This window comes from Myxine glutinosa, chromosome 8, assembly GCF_964187855.1.
Source record: "Myxine glutinosa chromosome 8, kmMyxGlut1.1, whole genome shotgun sequence".
NCBI lineage: Eukaryota > Metazoa > Chordata > Myxini > Myxiniformes > Myxinidae > Myxine > Myxine glutinosa.
Genome location: NC_136268.1, coordinates 32,727,137 through 32,743,494, shown reverse-complemented (window position 1 = coordinate 32,743,494; position 16,358 = coordinate 32,727,137). Strand labels below are relative to the sequence as shown.

The 16,358-nt window shown below is 43.2% G+C and overlaps 1 protein-coding gene across 1 annotated transcript; it reads left to right on the top strand.

Annotated features, from left to right (window-relative positions):
• The first annotated feature begins 3,303 nt into the window (after window positions 1-3,303).
• Window positions 3,304-11,084, top strand: LOC137432047 (uncharacterized). Its single transcript, XM_068123782.2, has 3 exons — window positions 3,304-3,931; window positions 4,113-4,273; window positions 10,719-11,084. Exons 1-3 carry the CDS (start codon window positions 3,335-3,337, stop codon window positions 10,867-10,869), a joined length of 909 nt encoding a protein of 302 aa, XP_067979883.1. The 5' UTR covers window positions 3,304-3,334; the 3' UTR covers window positions 10,870-11,084.
• Window positions 11,085-16,358: the final 5,274 nt, after the last annotated feature.

The window sequence follows — 16,358 nt, the reverse complement described above, 5'->3', positions numbered from 1 at the left end:
CTCATCACAGGATTCAGTGCACCATGGGTGGGAAGAAGCATAGGATAAATGAAGACGAGATGGGATGAATCTGTGCAGAAGAGAGAGCAGGTTTCTGTGGAAGAATTCCCAGGCTGAATTAATATCAAGGGCGGTATATATTGAAGACCAGTCCTGAAGAGAGATGGCTGCTTGCAGTCCTTGCCAATCTGCCTGAGTGAACTGCCAGACTCGCCGGTGCTGAGGCAGCTCTCTAAGAATAGCCAGAGAGATGTTGACTCTCACAAGAATGTGATCAGATTAACCTTTTGGAGCTGAGGAAGAGTAGGAGACATTTCCAGGGAAGTTGGTCATCACCAAGTCCAGAAGGGAGGATTTGCCACTGCCAGAAATCCAGGTTGGAAATTTTACAGATTGAGTCAGTCTCATGGAGTCACTGAAGTTCTTTGCTGAAGTGTCATGGCTGGTGAGAGAGAGACCAACACCCAGCCAGGTTGCATGGTGACAATTGAAATAACTACATATGTGGAAGAGAGAGTTGAAATGAGTGGATAAAAGTTTGTCCATGTTGTCTAAGACAGAGATGTAGATGGAGTCATCACTGTTTGGAGCATGATACTCGCCGGCCTTCTCCCTTTATCAAGGGGGGATTAATCCCCTTGTCTTCACTGACTTGGCGCAAAGCGAGACCCATTACGTCCCTTCCGGGCAGCGCAAAATAGGGTTTCGGGCCCAAATTCTCGCTCGTACCTAAGTACTCGCGCTGCCCTGGAAGCGAGGAAACAAGCTTCGCACGAACCACGTGTGGTTGGAATACGCCGATAGGTTTGTGTTCACGTGATCCGCGCAGTTATAATTAATGGACCCCGATCTAAGCGATCTTATTCGTGCCACGCTTAGTCAATTGGTGAAATCACGGGAACGATCGAATTCAGAAGAAAGGACGAACAGAGTGGTTTAATGATTATCACATGTATATACAGTTCTGGACGAAGAGACACAGAGAAATCCTTATACAGTCTTAATTACCCCAAAGACAACGGGCCCGTCACACACTCACACGGGGTATTGCAGATGGGCAGGTGTTCCCCAGCGCGTCCATTGGTGTTCCTCGTCCAGCCCTCCACGGTCCCCGGCACATCCGTGAAGATGGAGATCGGCGAAGACAGGGCCACGTAGCGCGTCGCTTGAGCAAAGGCGATATATCGGGGCGAACGGCAGGGACGGCTTTTACGGCAAAGGGGCGGTTACGCAACCTCGTTCACTCGCTTGGCTGGAATGCGCAAGTTCGTTATAACCACGCCTGGCTGTGCCCGCGTATATCTAGTAACCAACTCTTCTTCCTCAACCCTTGGTGTTGGTTAGCGCACGCGTTCTTATGCGATAGTCAAGTTCATCAAGCGCTTCCCTCTGCAAGTCCTGTTTGCCGCACGTCCTCCTCTGCAAGTCCTCGCCCTCTCTGCAAGTCCTCTCCCTCTCTGCAAGTCCTTCCCTCTCTGCAAGTCCTTCCCTCTCTGCAAGTCCTGTTGAGGGCTTTGCGCATCGGGTTATATAGGCCCCGCCCCGCGACCTTCTGGAACTCACCAGACTCTTCTCACCACGCCCTCTGACGCAACCACCTCTGAGCTCTGATTGGTGGCTCATGCTTACCGTCATCGCCTCTGCCGCCCCCGACCTCAACGCCGCCCCCACCTTTTTAGGACTACCTCGTGTTAACTCGACTCGTGAGTAAGCAAAGGGCAGCGAAAATGGATTGCGCCTACCGAGGTAGAATGGTTTGCCCAAGTAGGACCTATTCTCCTGTCTTTACACAACGCAGGATTAACACTGGAAAGGGCCTACTCTCACACATACTAAGAAATAACTATACTACAAATGAGGCTACATGTTGCTCGTGTGACTATCTTTGGGGGACAACCTTTAACCTTTATTGAGCTCACTGTACACATCTCAAAACCGTAGCAATATATATATATATATATATATATATATATATATATATATATATATTATACACACACCACATATTTGTCCATATCACGTTGCCTCCTTTTTACTTCCTTTGATCTCTCATCTTTCTTCCTTTGAAGTCAAACATGAATAATGTGTTTGCTATAGAGATGTGGATTGAAAGGTATTGCTGATTTGAATTTTAAATCATTCACCTTTACAGGCATGTGACTATATTCATGGTGTGGAGAAAACACTTGTGATAAAAAAACAAGCAACATTCTCACTCCTTGCCCCCTCTTTCTTACAGATTGCACATCTCCATGTCTGGGGAAGAAAGTTGGAGGAAAGATTGCAGGAGATGGAGGAAGAAAATGGAAGTTTGAAAGAGATTTTACTAGAAGTCAATGAGGAGCTGCAGCACAAGGATGTTTTGGTGAGGGGTACAGGTGGAGGGGCAGCGCTGTGTTACAATTTTTTATGCTTATCTCTGTCTACAGTCTACACACAACAATCCTCTCCAGTCTTGTGTATCAAATCAAATAACCTCCTCATCCATCCACCATAGATACGCCAAGCTCAGGATGAGGAGCAAGAGCTAAAAGCAGTTCTCAACCTTTGGCACAAAGGATTCCCACAAGGAGTTGATGATGAAAAAATAGTGGGAAGAAATGAAGTTGAAGAACAACAGTATGATTGGATTAGAAGAATGAAGGAACTCACGGACATGAGGCCGGAGAGGCCTGAGGGTACATGGTGGGGAGAGAAGATGGCGTTCACGGGAGAAGCATCTATAAGAGAAGAGATAGAAGCCAGCCTTGAGGTTGAACAGGTTGGTGAGCCTCGTTTTAAACTTCACCCCTTGCGTTTACCCATTCCACAACTATCTCATAATTCACAGTATATATACTGTTTACTTTTATTGCTATTCTAATCAAACCTGATTTTTCACAGGATTTAATAATACGTGAGATGCTCTAAGTCTTCTAATTTTTCCTTGTGCCTCATTCTGATATTCTCTGTTGCCCAGCTGAAGGCTGATGCTGACCTTGCTTATTCCCTCTTGGAAGATCTTTGCTGCCATCTGTGGTGTCATGACTTTGGACATCCCTCCACTTTGAGCATTGGAAAAAGCAAGAAAATGAAGCAATGGGAAACGGAGCCAATGGTGAATGGAGATCTAATCAGTGGAACATCAGGAGTAGAAGAAAGCATTGGTGAAGAAAGATCAGAGGGAGTGAAAGAATCGTTAAAGGCTATCGGAAATAAGACCCAGAAGTTGTGTACAGGGAATAGGAAGGTAATGAGAGCAGATGTGGGTTTGGAAGATGAATTGTGGAAGAGTGGAGGAGAATGTGAGAAGTTGGGTCTTGAGGTTTGTGAACCTGCTGGCATAAGGCTTTGTATGGCAGATTGGGAGAAAGAAATGGTCGTGAAAAGAAGCCTGACAGGGAATGAGCATCAGATTGAAGGAACACGTGTTGACATATCAGATGATTGGACTGGAGCCCACTGTCAAAAAGGAATGCCATTGGATAGGAATGAGGAGTGTAATTGCAGAATAATCCATAGAGTTTGTCAAGACTTCGAGAAGAAGCCCAGAGAAGAGCTTAAAACAGAGGCAAGTGAAAGAAATGGATGTAAAAAGGAAACGAACAGGAAGAGTGTCGAGGTGGGAATGGAGAACACGGGTGGAGAAAATAACCTGGAAAAAAAGGATGAGCTGAGAAGAGAGAAGAAAAAACAGGATGCAGAGTATGGCGAGAGTTTCAAACTTAACAACATCAAACTTGAGGAGTGGAAATGCAGATGCTATGTCAGCGGGTGCTCAGCTAAACAGACATCAAACTTGGAAGGAAACCGGGATGATAGAGGATGTGCTGCAAGAAGGGAAGTTTCAAGATTCCACCACCTGACAGTTCCTTTCAAAAAAGGTTTACGTGAGTTGGTTTTCGAGGTTTATGCACTGGTAGAAGCTCTACTTCAGAGAACCACGTGCAAGGTAAGATTTCCTGTGTTTCACTAGAGCAATTATTATGATTATTTTGTGTTTGGGAAGTAGAAGGGAAAATGAAGTTACGGGGCTATTTACTGTGTCAAAACGGGATTGTACAGCATCGCATATCTTGTCGTGCTTATTTTATTGGCATGATTTGTATGCCTGCCTGTTGTCACGCCCGAAGAGAGATTCCCGGAGAGAGGACGGAGAATGGGAAGCGATGGAGGTTTGTAATCCAAAGAAGCAACAAAAACGAGAATTCCCGATGGGGATCGAACAGCAGCAGAGCACATTAGAGGAAAGCCAACAGATGTTTTTGAAAGCGCTCGACGAAGCCATCGCTGGGTAAATAGTATTCTGATTCTTACCTTTTAATTATTCCTTTGGTTTCCACATCACCCCAACCAATTATTATTTCTCCCAGCTGGAGTGAATCACTTGATGCAGTGGTTTGCCATCAGGTGACTTTAGTCAACATATACGAAGCTAAATCAAAAAGTAAAGTTACTTTTTGGGTGGTAGTTATTTAAAGTTATTGGTTATTGTTAGTTATTTAAATTATTTAAAAAAGTTATTCAGTGTTAGTTTTACACACATATTGCCCTTACGTTTTGATTTACCCTCGTACATAACATTTGAGTGTGACACACGCACACACACCTTGATAAATGAAGACGTACTCAAATCACGTAAATAACTTTTATTTCCTGTGAACCTGCGATGTAATTTTATCACATGAAAATAATTTGGTGTCTGTCTGTCTGACCATCATACATTCGGTCGTAACTTATGCAATCTCAACCAAACTTGTCAGAGGACTGAGGGTCACACGACGGAGGTTGTAGCGACTTCATTTGTCACCAGTGTTTCCTCCGAATCTGTAACATTTTGAAAATAATTAATTAATCGAAAAATTAAATAATTAATCGATTGATTGATTAACCATTAAATCAAAAATACTGTTAGGAATTTTGGGTAGGGACATATATAGATCCAGGTAGATCTGCATAGGTAGGTGCTTCGACTGTCGTGCTAGGAAATCTCGATGTAATAAGTTCTGTGTAGCCCGGATGTCGGATAAGTTGGATATGTGTCCCCGCCACGAGGGGGCGGGGCTTGTTAACTAGAATTAGGGCATAAGGATAAGATTCCACTGTACGTCGTTCCCTCTGTGATCTATCCATTGTCCGGTATGGCAACACACATAGACACATAGGTTAGGAATCCCACCATTAAAAGCACCACACATAGCATTTAATAAAACCTGACCGGAAGAACAGACCGGAAGCGACCACGCACTACGCCAGCATGGCAATGAACATTCGAGCTCAGGCAGGCAGTAGCCACGCCCAGAAGGACTCGTGATTGACAGGGGGGAGGGGCGAGTAAGAAGCAGGCCGCTGATTGGCAGAGAAGGAGTGACACACTGATTGGCCACCGACAGATGGCATGACACGAAGGGCGCGAAGCTTTCGGCCAATGAGAGGGGACGGACGCGATCAGAACATTCGAGGGTTCAAGAAGCAAGGCAGGGATTGGAGAGGAAGAGGGCTGACATCACGAGATGGCCAGTAAAACGACTCGCTGGCCGACATTTTTCTCCTTCTCGTCTTTGGATTCCTTCCTGCCCGGACCTCTTTTCCCTTCTTGCCTTCTCTTTCCGTTGGACCCTTACTTGTTGGACGTTGGAAAGACGTTGGAGTGTTGACGATCCTCTTACCCTGCATCCACGCACGGGACCTCGCGAGCGATTGCGCGGGGACGTGAGGCTTGCTGCGCAGCAGCGTACGTTGGCCCAGCAGCGCCCGAACGGGTGCGTAACGAGGCCTACTTCCCACCAACATCGGAGCCGTGGCGGGCTTGTGCGTTTGGAGCCGACGATACCTGACGAACCCTGACACACCTCAGCTAGACGAAGATAAGACGCACCACACAGAACACAACGATTGATTTGATTAATTCTTCCCTTGTGCTTGTATTGGAAGTGAGATGTGGGGACGTCCCGATTTTGGAATATTATTTATTTACCGGCGCCTTTCTTTGTATCGGGGTCTGGCAATAAAGCCGTGTTTATTTTTGTACCATAAGTCTGGTTTTTTTGAGTTACTTTTCGCAGGTTGAAGACTGCGTGCGGACTGTCAGGTAAATCCCGCTTCTTCTTCTTTCCTTTCTTCATCCCGCGCATATAGAGTGAAATACCGTGCTGGAGGATATTTATTTATTTGGCATGGGGGCAGTAAACTTTGAATGTATCTGTACTTGTTAAATATTTAATCAATTAATTGATTAATCATAAAATAAAAAATAACTTTTTTGCCTAAGCATGTGGTCACTATTGTGCTCAAATTTCAGCTTCCTTGCTCAAAGGATGGCTGAGATATCGCCCGGAAAAACAAGAAAACAAACGGAGTGAAAACTGAGTACTCCCTTTCGGCCGTTTCATGACATCATGCAGCGCCTGAAGATGTAATAGGAAAAGAGCGGTGTACAATAACAACATGGCCGAGTTTAAAGCATCATAGGCCAAGCGAGTGCGAAAATGTATAATTAAGGCAAAAAGGACGTTGAATACTGTTACAAATCCACCTCGGGGTGGATCGATCATAAGGCAAACTCTTTCAATTGATTCCCTGATGATTGATTCCGTGGCATGATGGGTCGCTAAGCAACTACAGATGCCATCTGAGATGCTCAATTTAAGTCGGGTCCAGCGTCCAAATCCCACTTTCCATTCCCGGTAAATTTCCCACCTCAGATAGGGAATTGTGCTTCCAACACGCCACCGAGATCAATATATGGCCGAGTGCTACCGTAGGTGGACAGGTTGGCTACTGACTATTCGTAATGGGACAGCAGGGGAGAACTTCCTGTTGCAACACAATAGGCCTAACCAATGGAAGCTGACAACCGGACAGTTTGGAAAGGTTTTACAATTTAACAAAAGGCACATATATACAAATCAAGCATTGTCACAAATAGAAAAGCCTCATCTATACTTTCTTAATCGGTCAACTTAGCACAAATAACACAGGTGCCACTCTCATTCTAGGAAAAAGAAGATGAGCAAGAGGACAGTCAGAGAGAGAGAGAGGTTAATAGTTTGTAGGGTCTACCCTACTCTCACCCGTATGTGAACCGGCTGGTCTACGTGTGCCCGAATGGAGCGTGTGATGTGGGTGATCAGAGAGGTGCAGAAGGTGAATGTGAGGGAGTAAGATGGGAGTGTGTGGTGTAAAAGTAATTTAGCCCTGAAAAGTACAGTTTGTATTTTGTTGATAGCTCTGCGTTCAAAGGGAAAGGAGATGCAGTAACAGAAGGAAGAAAGTCTGGACGGGTCAGTGTGTCTGGAGACCACCGAGCCCGGGAGCTCTCACTAGATCGGTGCTCCTGCCTCAGGCTGGTACTCATTCCCTCTGGCTTTCCCTCCAGGCTTCAGCTTTCTCTCCAGGCTTCAGTGTCGTTCTCACAGTTCCCAGACGGGGTGGCGCTGTTCTGAACTCTAACTAAACCTTTATAGCCAAGAATGTGTTTTCGAGCACGCCCGCTTGTGTCCTGATCCGATCACTACCCTATTGGTCGGCCGTGTGATCCGGGTTGATGTTGATTGGTCACCTCGACGCTCAGCAGGGTTCGAGCTAAAGTTCGGCGCAGTTCGTTTCTTTGCCCTTTTGATGCCGTTTTGATGGTGAATTCAGGCCTTCTCCATGTTAAGTTGTTGGATTTGTGGTGTGGTGCTGTGTAAAGTGTGTTGTAAACATTACAGAGATGGAGAGAGAGAGAAAGCGAAAACCAGAATGGAGTCTGTTACGACAAACACAAGCATATTCCCCTTCCCATACTGAACGCAGAGGGTGGGTGGGAGGAAGTTAGCTACACAATATACTACGAAATATCTATACTAGGGTTTTATGTGCCTTAGTATGTGCTACCCCAGGGGTCTCCAAAATCCGTCACAATACAAATGTAACAACTATGTATGCACAAACGCATGACTCTTCACCCCCATGGCCTCTCCTGTCGGGAGCGTGTGTTTCTTGTACCATATAAGAAACTATATTTTCCATTTCAGGAGCAAACATCAACCACAGCCCTTTTGTTCATGTGATATTTCAGTTTTTTCTTTTTAATAAATTTACAAAACTTTCTAAAATCCTGTTTTCTCTTTGTCATTATGGGGTATTGAGTGTAGATTGATGAGGGAAAAAATGAATTTAAACGAATTCAGCATAAGGCTGCAACATAACAAAATGTGAAAAAAGTGAAGGGGTCTGAATACTTTATGAATGCACGTACGTTGTGGAGGTTAAAGATCCAATTGTATCTTTGAAAATGTCATACAATTCAGTGGCATGGCCTACGGTAGATGGACGTGCTTGGGATTGGATATAGCACAGGTTTGATGGGCCAAATTATATTTTGTCTTAATTATGTTACAGCTGTGTACTCTATTATTTTTGATCTGAGTTATCTGCACAAGATGAATTATGAATTTAATTGATTGTGGTAAATATTTTTGAATGTCAAATTGGCAATCTGGAAGTTTATCCTCCGCAGTATTCTTGATCTCAACAGGTGCCATTTGAACAGACATAAAAGTATGAATTATGAACACCAATTAAAGCTTTAATGCCTCTGACTTTAACCACATGTGGTCAAAAGTATCTCTCAAACCACAAATGTGCTTGAGTGTTTCTAGTCATGCACTTTATACTTCATCATGTAAAGGAACAAAAGGGCTGTGGTTGATGTTTGCTCCTGAAATGGAAAGCCCACTTGGAGTTTGCAAAAAAGCACCTAAAGGACTCTCAGACTGTGAGAAACAAGATTCTGTGGGCTTTCATGTGTCTTTCACTGAGGAGAGGCTTCTGTCTGGCCACTCTGCCATAAAGCCCAGATCGGTGGAGTGTTGCAGTGATGGTTGTCCTTCTTGAAGTTTCTCCCATCTCCACACAGGATCTCTGGAGCTCAGCCAGAGTGACCATCGGGTTCTTGGTCACCTTTATTACCAAGGCCCTTCTCCCCCGATTGCTCAGTTTAGCGGGGCGGCCAGCTCTAGGAAGAGTCCTGGTTATTCCAAACTTCTTCCATTTAAGAATTATGGAGGCCACTGTGCTCTTGGGAACCTTCAATGCAGCAGAATGTTTTTTTGTGGGCTTCCCCAGATCTGTGCCTCTACACAATCCTGTCTCTGAGCTCTGCAGGCAGTTCCTTCGACCTCGTGGCTTGGTTTTTGCTCTGATATGCATTGTCAGCTGTGAGACCTTATACGTAGTGTGTTCAAAAAGTATCCGACCTTTATTTTTCGTGCGTGAAAAAAAGAAGCTAGGGAGGCGTTGATTGGTGCACGTATGTAGGCGATCCTAATGCGCACACGTGAATTTTTTCCCACCTGCAGAAGCTGTCATTCGACGGCAGACCGCCGATGAGTGAGGACATGTAAGTGAGCGCCGTCGGATTTTCGTTTTTGACAAAATGACGGAAAAACTTGAACAACGCACTGCATCAAATTTTGTGTTTTTTGGCCTCGGGGATGTTGGATGCTTCCATTGTGATGACTGCAACTTGGTTTCTGGGTCGTACCCATAAACCCAGGACTCATCGCGTGATCACTGTGTTGAGGAAGCTGAGATCGCTGTTCACAGTCTCCAGCATGTCCTGTGCGATCTCCAAACGGAGTTGCTTCTGCTCAATCGTTAGCAGCTTTGGTACGAACTTCGCTGAGATTCTCCTGAAGCCCAAATCCTCCTTCATAATGGAATGAACGGTGTTGAATCTTGCGGATCGTTTCCACTTGGGAATCGCCAAGCTTTACACAAAATTTGATGCAGTAGTGTTGTTCAAGTTTTTCCGTCATTTTGTCAAAAACGAAAATCCGACGGTGCTCACTTACACTTCCTCACTCATTGGCGGTCTGCCGTCGAATGACAGCTTCTGCAGGTGGGAAAAAATTCACGCGTGCGCATTAGGATCGCCTACATATGTGCACCAATCAACGCCTCCCGAGCTTCTTCTTTTTTACGCACGAAAAATAAAGGTCGGATACTTTTTGAACACAGTAGTATAGACAGGTGTGTGCCTTTCCAAATCATGTCCAATCAATTGAATTTACCACAGGTGGACTCCAATCAAGGTGTGGAAACATCTCAAAGATGATCAAGAGAAATGGGAGGCACCTGAGCTAAATTTCAAGTGTCATAGCAAAGGGTATGAATACTTACGTAAATGTGATATTTCAGTTTTTTCTTTTTAATAAATTTACAAAACTTTCTAAAATCCTGTTTTCTCTTTGTCATTATGGGGTATTAATTGTAGATTGATGAGGGAAAAAATGAATTTAAACGATTTCAGCATGAGGCTGCAACATAACAAAATGTGAAAAAAGTGAAGGGGTCTGAATACTTTCTGAATGCACTGTAAATATAGATGGAACATGCTGACAGGAAAATGACACTTTTAGTCTAATTTGAGTCTGCCGGAGCTCCAACCCATGCCACAAAAGTTCATAGGAGAGCACGAGTTGGTCGACCGTTGTGTACATGGCACAACTTTTAAGTGCTTATACTTCCTGGCTCAATCAATACATTTCCCATCGGCTCAAGCACTTTTCATTGACAAGTAAAATGTCAAAGTACCTGCATTTACATACTATTTCAGTCGGTTATTGAATTGTAGTTGATAGCTTTCATCTTGCTGGAGACCTTTATGACATTGTTTTGAGTTTCACAACGGAAGCTGTGCTTGATGAACTAATCTAGCATATTGTGTTCTCCATTATTTTTACTCTTGCTAGAAAGGAAACTTTAGAGCTGGAGTTAAACCAGAGCCAGGCTCAGGTGTTTGAGCTCGAGCGCCAACTCCTGGACTTGTGGAGGCGACAGCATCGCCTGTTGCGGGAGCTGGAATCCTGGCAGGTAAGTTGGCCGGTGCTTCGGCGAGAGTAAGGGCGATACGGGATTATCGGCGAAATGGTGGGTAAGTCGTCGAAACGAGTGCGATTTGATGCGAAGTTTAAATTGCAATTATAGAAATCTTTAAGATATCACCAGAGCAGTTGCCTCGTACTTTGATGCTGATGATGACAGTGCAATTACGGGGTTGAAAGGTGGGAAGAATGAAATTGCAATCGATCATATTGATGTAACGAGAAACTTCTTTCCTTTTCTTGCCCTCCTTCCCTTTTCTCCAATCTCTTTCCTTTGCTCACTGTTGTTTATATCCGCTTTGCCGTTTATTATCTTGCATCTAATATTCCTTTGTATCCTCTCACATTTCCTCTCAACACATCAAGTTTGCCTCTTCTGGCTTACTTGTCATTCTTCTCCTCTGCCTCGTCATTTAACATCCATTATTGCCCTCACTTTCATTAACCCATTATATATTTTTCGCCATCACTTTATCCTTTTCATTTTTTTCCCCCACCGTAGCCCGATCCTTCTTCCTTTCCCAATCCAAATTTATTTAATTTTGTTTCATTTTCACCTATCTTGCACTCTTTTATGACTTCAAGTTTGCCTTTTACTCCTCTCCATTACCTCTTGCTGCTGATCCAGAACCAAGTCATGCTGTTTTGTACATAAAATGTATTTTGTTTTTTTTAAATGGAAGCTTCTATCAGGAGACATTTGTCTCCAAATAAATGCCAAGTGGCTCTGAGAGCTGTGGCTAAAATAAAAAAATACTAATGACCAACTGTTTGTCTTTCTCTTGTCTCACGTTACCAAACTCTACAAAGTCTCCATTTGTGTTGGATTTATTTTGGCAATAAATGGGATCATGCAAAATGATGTAGTTGCTTAAGAGTGTGCAGTGAGAGAAGCTCAGATTGTAGTGTATGTGGTGTTGGTTACAACCAAATGGTGTGAAATTAAATAATTTGATGGCTGAGCCAGTGACTGACACCCCTTCAACTCTTCTTATTCAATAGCCCTCTCTTTCTCCTCCCCCCCTCCCCACCCCTCTCCCTGTTGGGTTATCACCTTCAATAATACATTCAAAGTAGTCAAACATTCGGCAGTTAAATTTAACTGTGGACTTAAATTTTAAAACCTGCATAGTTTATACAAAAAAAAGAATACGAGATTTGAAAGGATCACATATATTGAGTGTCCCGCTATCCCAATTTCTTTGGATTAGCCAGGAAAGGCAAATGCGTTCTACATGTTTTCAAAAAAAATATGTCCGTTGGGAAGTCTCAATTAAATGCATGTTATTTAAGAGTAAAAAAACCAGGAAGGCAATTTACAGGTTTCCAGTCCACAACCTCACAACCTGTCCAAGTTGAAAAAAACACTTTCACATGTACGAGATGGTACGTACTGGTCCACAACCTATATACGTATCACCACATGTACGAGATGGGACGTACTGGTCCACAACCTATATACGTATCACCACATGTACGAGATGGTACGTACTGGTCCACAACCTATATACGTATCACCACATGTTCGAGATGGTACGTACTGGTCCACAACCTATATACGTATCACCACATTACGAGGCATTTCCCCAAAGAAAGCCGAACGGTGTGATCGGCCGAATAGACATGTTCGTCGCCCACTTTCCTGCCTCATGCAGCCTAGTGGTACTTCTTCCACACCAAATTCTTCTTGCTGATGGTAAACATTATGGCACCCTTATGCTAGTAATTAATGGGTTCATTCATAGCTGATAACAATCAAAATAATAACGATTCCAAACACAACACTATTTGTTAAATCCAAGACATGAATGACGTCACAAATCTAATGGAGTCCATCAACACAACGACGACACTGAACACCCACTTTACAACACTTTGATATACCTCCCCACTATGACCTGAACAAAAGAAAGGGATGGTCTGTGATAGAGGGGGAAAGGAAAGAAACCCCACAAATGGTACAAATGGTAAATAGAGGGAGGAAGAGGGGGGTAACCAGGATGGAATGGCACATCTTTGCTGGTGATGTCGTTCACACAGGACCCTCACACCACAGATCCAACTCACCAAGACCACAGGGAACCAACCTCCCCAACTGTCATCACAGTACTACAGCTCCGCTCACTCATCGTCAAGTGTCGCTGTCGCTCTCTTTCCCCCTCACACCATTTATACCCCCGCCACTGCTCTGCGAAACTCAACACAAATAGTCCAGCCCACTCTCCTCGGGATCAATGATCCAGCCAAGGACACATGATTTTTAGGATATACAAATGTAAATGGAGGGTGGGATAGAGGAGGTGATTTCATGGCACAATAATTAACCCCAATTAAACGTTTGACCTTGTGCATGCATCCACAAACTACGTGCGTAGACGTGGTATTATTACAATAAACATGGACATCACAAAAGGGGAGTTTGTTCCGACTCCCCAACATCCATGTAATAGTATGTTCTTAAATGCATATCTGCCAGCTTGATACAGTGCCTTCAGAAAATATTCACACCCCTTGACTTTTTCACATTTTGTTGTGTTACAACCTGAATTCAAATGGATTAAATTGAGATGTTTTGTCACTGATTGACACATAATATCCCATAATGTCAGTGGAATTTTTTTTTTTTAGAATGTTTTACAAAATAATTAAAAATGAAATACATAAATATCAAATTTTCATAAGTATTCAGCCCCCTGAGCCAATATTTTGTAGAAGCATCCCCAATTGTGATTACAGCTTCAAGTCTTCTTGGGTATGTCTGTATCAGCTTTGCACATCTGGATTTGGGGAGTTTCTCCTACTCTTCCTTAGATTTCCTCAAGCTCTGTCAAGATGGATTTGGAGCGTCGGCGAACAACAATCTTCAAGTCTTTCCACAGATTCTCAATGGGATTCAAGTTTGGGCTTTGGCTGGGCCACTCAAGGACTTTCACGTTTTTGTTCTGAAGTCATTCCAGTGTTGCTTTGGCTGTATACTTGGGGTCATTATCCTATTGGAACTTAAATCTTCACTTCAGTCTAAGGTCCTTTTTACTCTGAAGTAGGTTCTCTTCAAGGATTTGCCTGTATTTGGCTCCATTCATTGCTCCCTCTATCTTTACAAGTCTCCCAGTCACTGTCTCTGAAAAGCATCCCCATAGCATGATGCTGCCACCACCTTGCTTCACGATAGGGATGGTGTTAGATGGGTTATGAGCTGTGCTCGGTTGTTGCCAGACGTAGCACTTTGCATTAAGGCCAAGGAGTTCAATTTTCATCTCACCAGAACACAGAATCTTTTGTCTCATCCTCTCGAGAGTCTTTCACGTGCCTTTTTCCAAACGCCAGGTGTGTTGTCATGTGCTTTTTTCTCAGGAGTCGCTTCTGCTTGGCCACTCTCCCATAAAGCCTAGACTTGTGAAGGGCTGCAACGACTGTTGTACTTCTGGCAAGGTCTTCCATCGCATCCAAGGATCTCTGTAGTTCTGTCAGAGTGGTCAATGGGTTATTGGTCACTTCTCTGACCAAGGTCCTTCTTGCCTGGTTGTTGGTCGGACGGCCATCTCGAGGAAGAGTCTGGGTAGTTCCATATTCTTTCCATTTCCAGATTATGGGGCTCACCGTGCTTTTGGGAACTTTCAACATTCTAGAAATTGTTTTATACCCTTCGCAAGATGTATGCCTCCTCACGATTCTATCTCGGAGTTATACGGACAGTTCATTGGACCTCATGGTAGAGTTTCTGCTCTGCCACACACTCTCAACTGTAGGACTTTATATAGAAAGATGTTTCCTTCTAAATCATGTCCAATCAATTGAATTGGCCACAGGTGGACTCCAATCAAGTTGGAGAGACATCTCAAGGATGATCAAAGGAAATTGTTTGCACCTGAGCTCAATTCGGAATGTCATAGCAAAAGGGTTGAATACTTATCGATTCAAGACATTTCAGTTTTTCATTTTTTATTATTTTGAAAAAAATTCCACAGTAAAATTATTTGTTTACATTGTCAGGTAATATGTGTAGATCAGTGACGAAAAAAAATATCTCATTTTAATCCAGCCTGTAACACAACAAAATGTGAAAAAGTCAAGGGGGGTGAATACTTTCTGAAGGCACTGTACATAGCATGGTATTTGCACTTAAAAGGCGACAGGCCAGGATTACCACATTATGCGATCCAGTCAGTTGTACCTTCTCCACATTTTTTAACTTTTTCCAAGTGCTCTTTTTTTATTGTCAAATTTTTGATAAAGAGGGTGGTCAAAGTTCATCAGCCATGTATTGGCCCCCCCCACTGAGCTGTTTAAACAACGGTGGTCAAATTTTTTATTATTGCTAACGACTCAAGAAATTTGGATTTTAGATCCAAAGATGAGTATGTGGCAAGAGTAGAGAAGGGCAGCTTTTATTTCTTGGTATTTCTATGTATATATATATATATATATGTTTTACCTTTGTCTTTTATTATTGAATAATAGCACTTTGTACGTTCAGTCCCCCACATTTTAGGTAAGCATAAGTATTCGAAAAATTAAACAAGTTAATCAATGTTGTATAATAGTTAGTATTTGGTTGCATATCCCTTTCATGCAATAACTGGGGACATGCATCGACCCTGTGGCCCATCGACATCAAACTCCTGGTATCTTCCTTTGAGATGCTTTGCCAAGTCTTTACTGCAGCCATTTTCAGTTGTTTGTTTTGGTGGTTTTTGACTAATAACAACAAGTGAAATACATGCTCCATTGGATTTAAATCAGGAGATTGGCTTGGCCAGTCTAAAACCTTCTACTTTTTTTCCCTGATGAACTCCTTGGTTACATTGGCAGTGTGTTTTGGGTCATTGCCTTGCTGTATGGTGAAGTGTTGCCCAATGAGTTTGGAGACATTTTCTTGTACATAGGCAGACAAAATGTTTCTGTACACTTCCGAATTCATTCTGCTGCTGCCATCAGTAGTTACATCATCAATAAAGATGAGTGAGCCAGTTCCAGAGGCAGCCATGCAATCCCAAGCCATGACACTACTTCCAGCATGCTTCACGTACGCCTACCGAAAATGGGGGGGACTAAACATAAAAAGTACTATTGTTCCACAATGATAAAACATACATAGAAATACCAAGAAATAAAAGCTGACCTTCTCTACTCTTGCCACATATTCATCTTTTGATCTCAAATCCAATTTTTTTTTGCATACAAAGTTGAGGCTCGTGTAAGAGCTAACACATAAAACACATAAAAACAAACATCATCAATAAAGATGAGTGAGCCAGTTCCAGAGGCAGCCATGCAATCCCAAGCCATGACACTACTTCCAGCATGCTTCACGTACGCCTACCGAAAATGGGGGGGACTAAACATAAAAAGTACTATTGTTCCACAATGATAAAACATACATAGAAATACCAAGAAATAAAAGCTGACCTTCTCTACTCTTGCCACATATTCATCTTTTGATCTCAAATCCAATTTTTTTTTGCATACAAAGTTGAGGCTCGTGTAAGAGCTAACACATAAAACACA

Bases quoted from the DNA above. Each gene is read 5' to 3' on its own strand.
- LOC137432047 (XM_068123782.2), top strand. From the start codon at position 3,335: ATGGCAGATTGGGAGAAAGAAATGGTCGTGAAAAGAAGCCTGACAGGG. The intron at 3,932-4,112 runs GTAAGATTTCCT...TCACGCCCGAAG, and splicing joins TTCAGAGAACCACGTGCAAG to AGAGATTCCCGGAGAGAGGA. The intron at 4,274-10,718 runs GTAAATAGTATT...TACTCTTGCTAG, and splicing joins CTCGACGAAGCCATCGCTGG to AAAGGAAACTTTAGAGCTGG.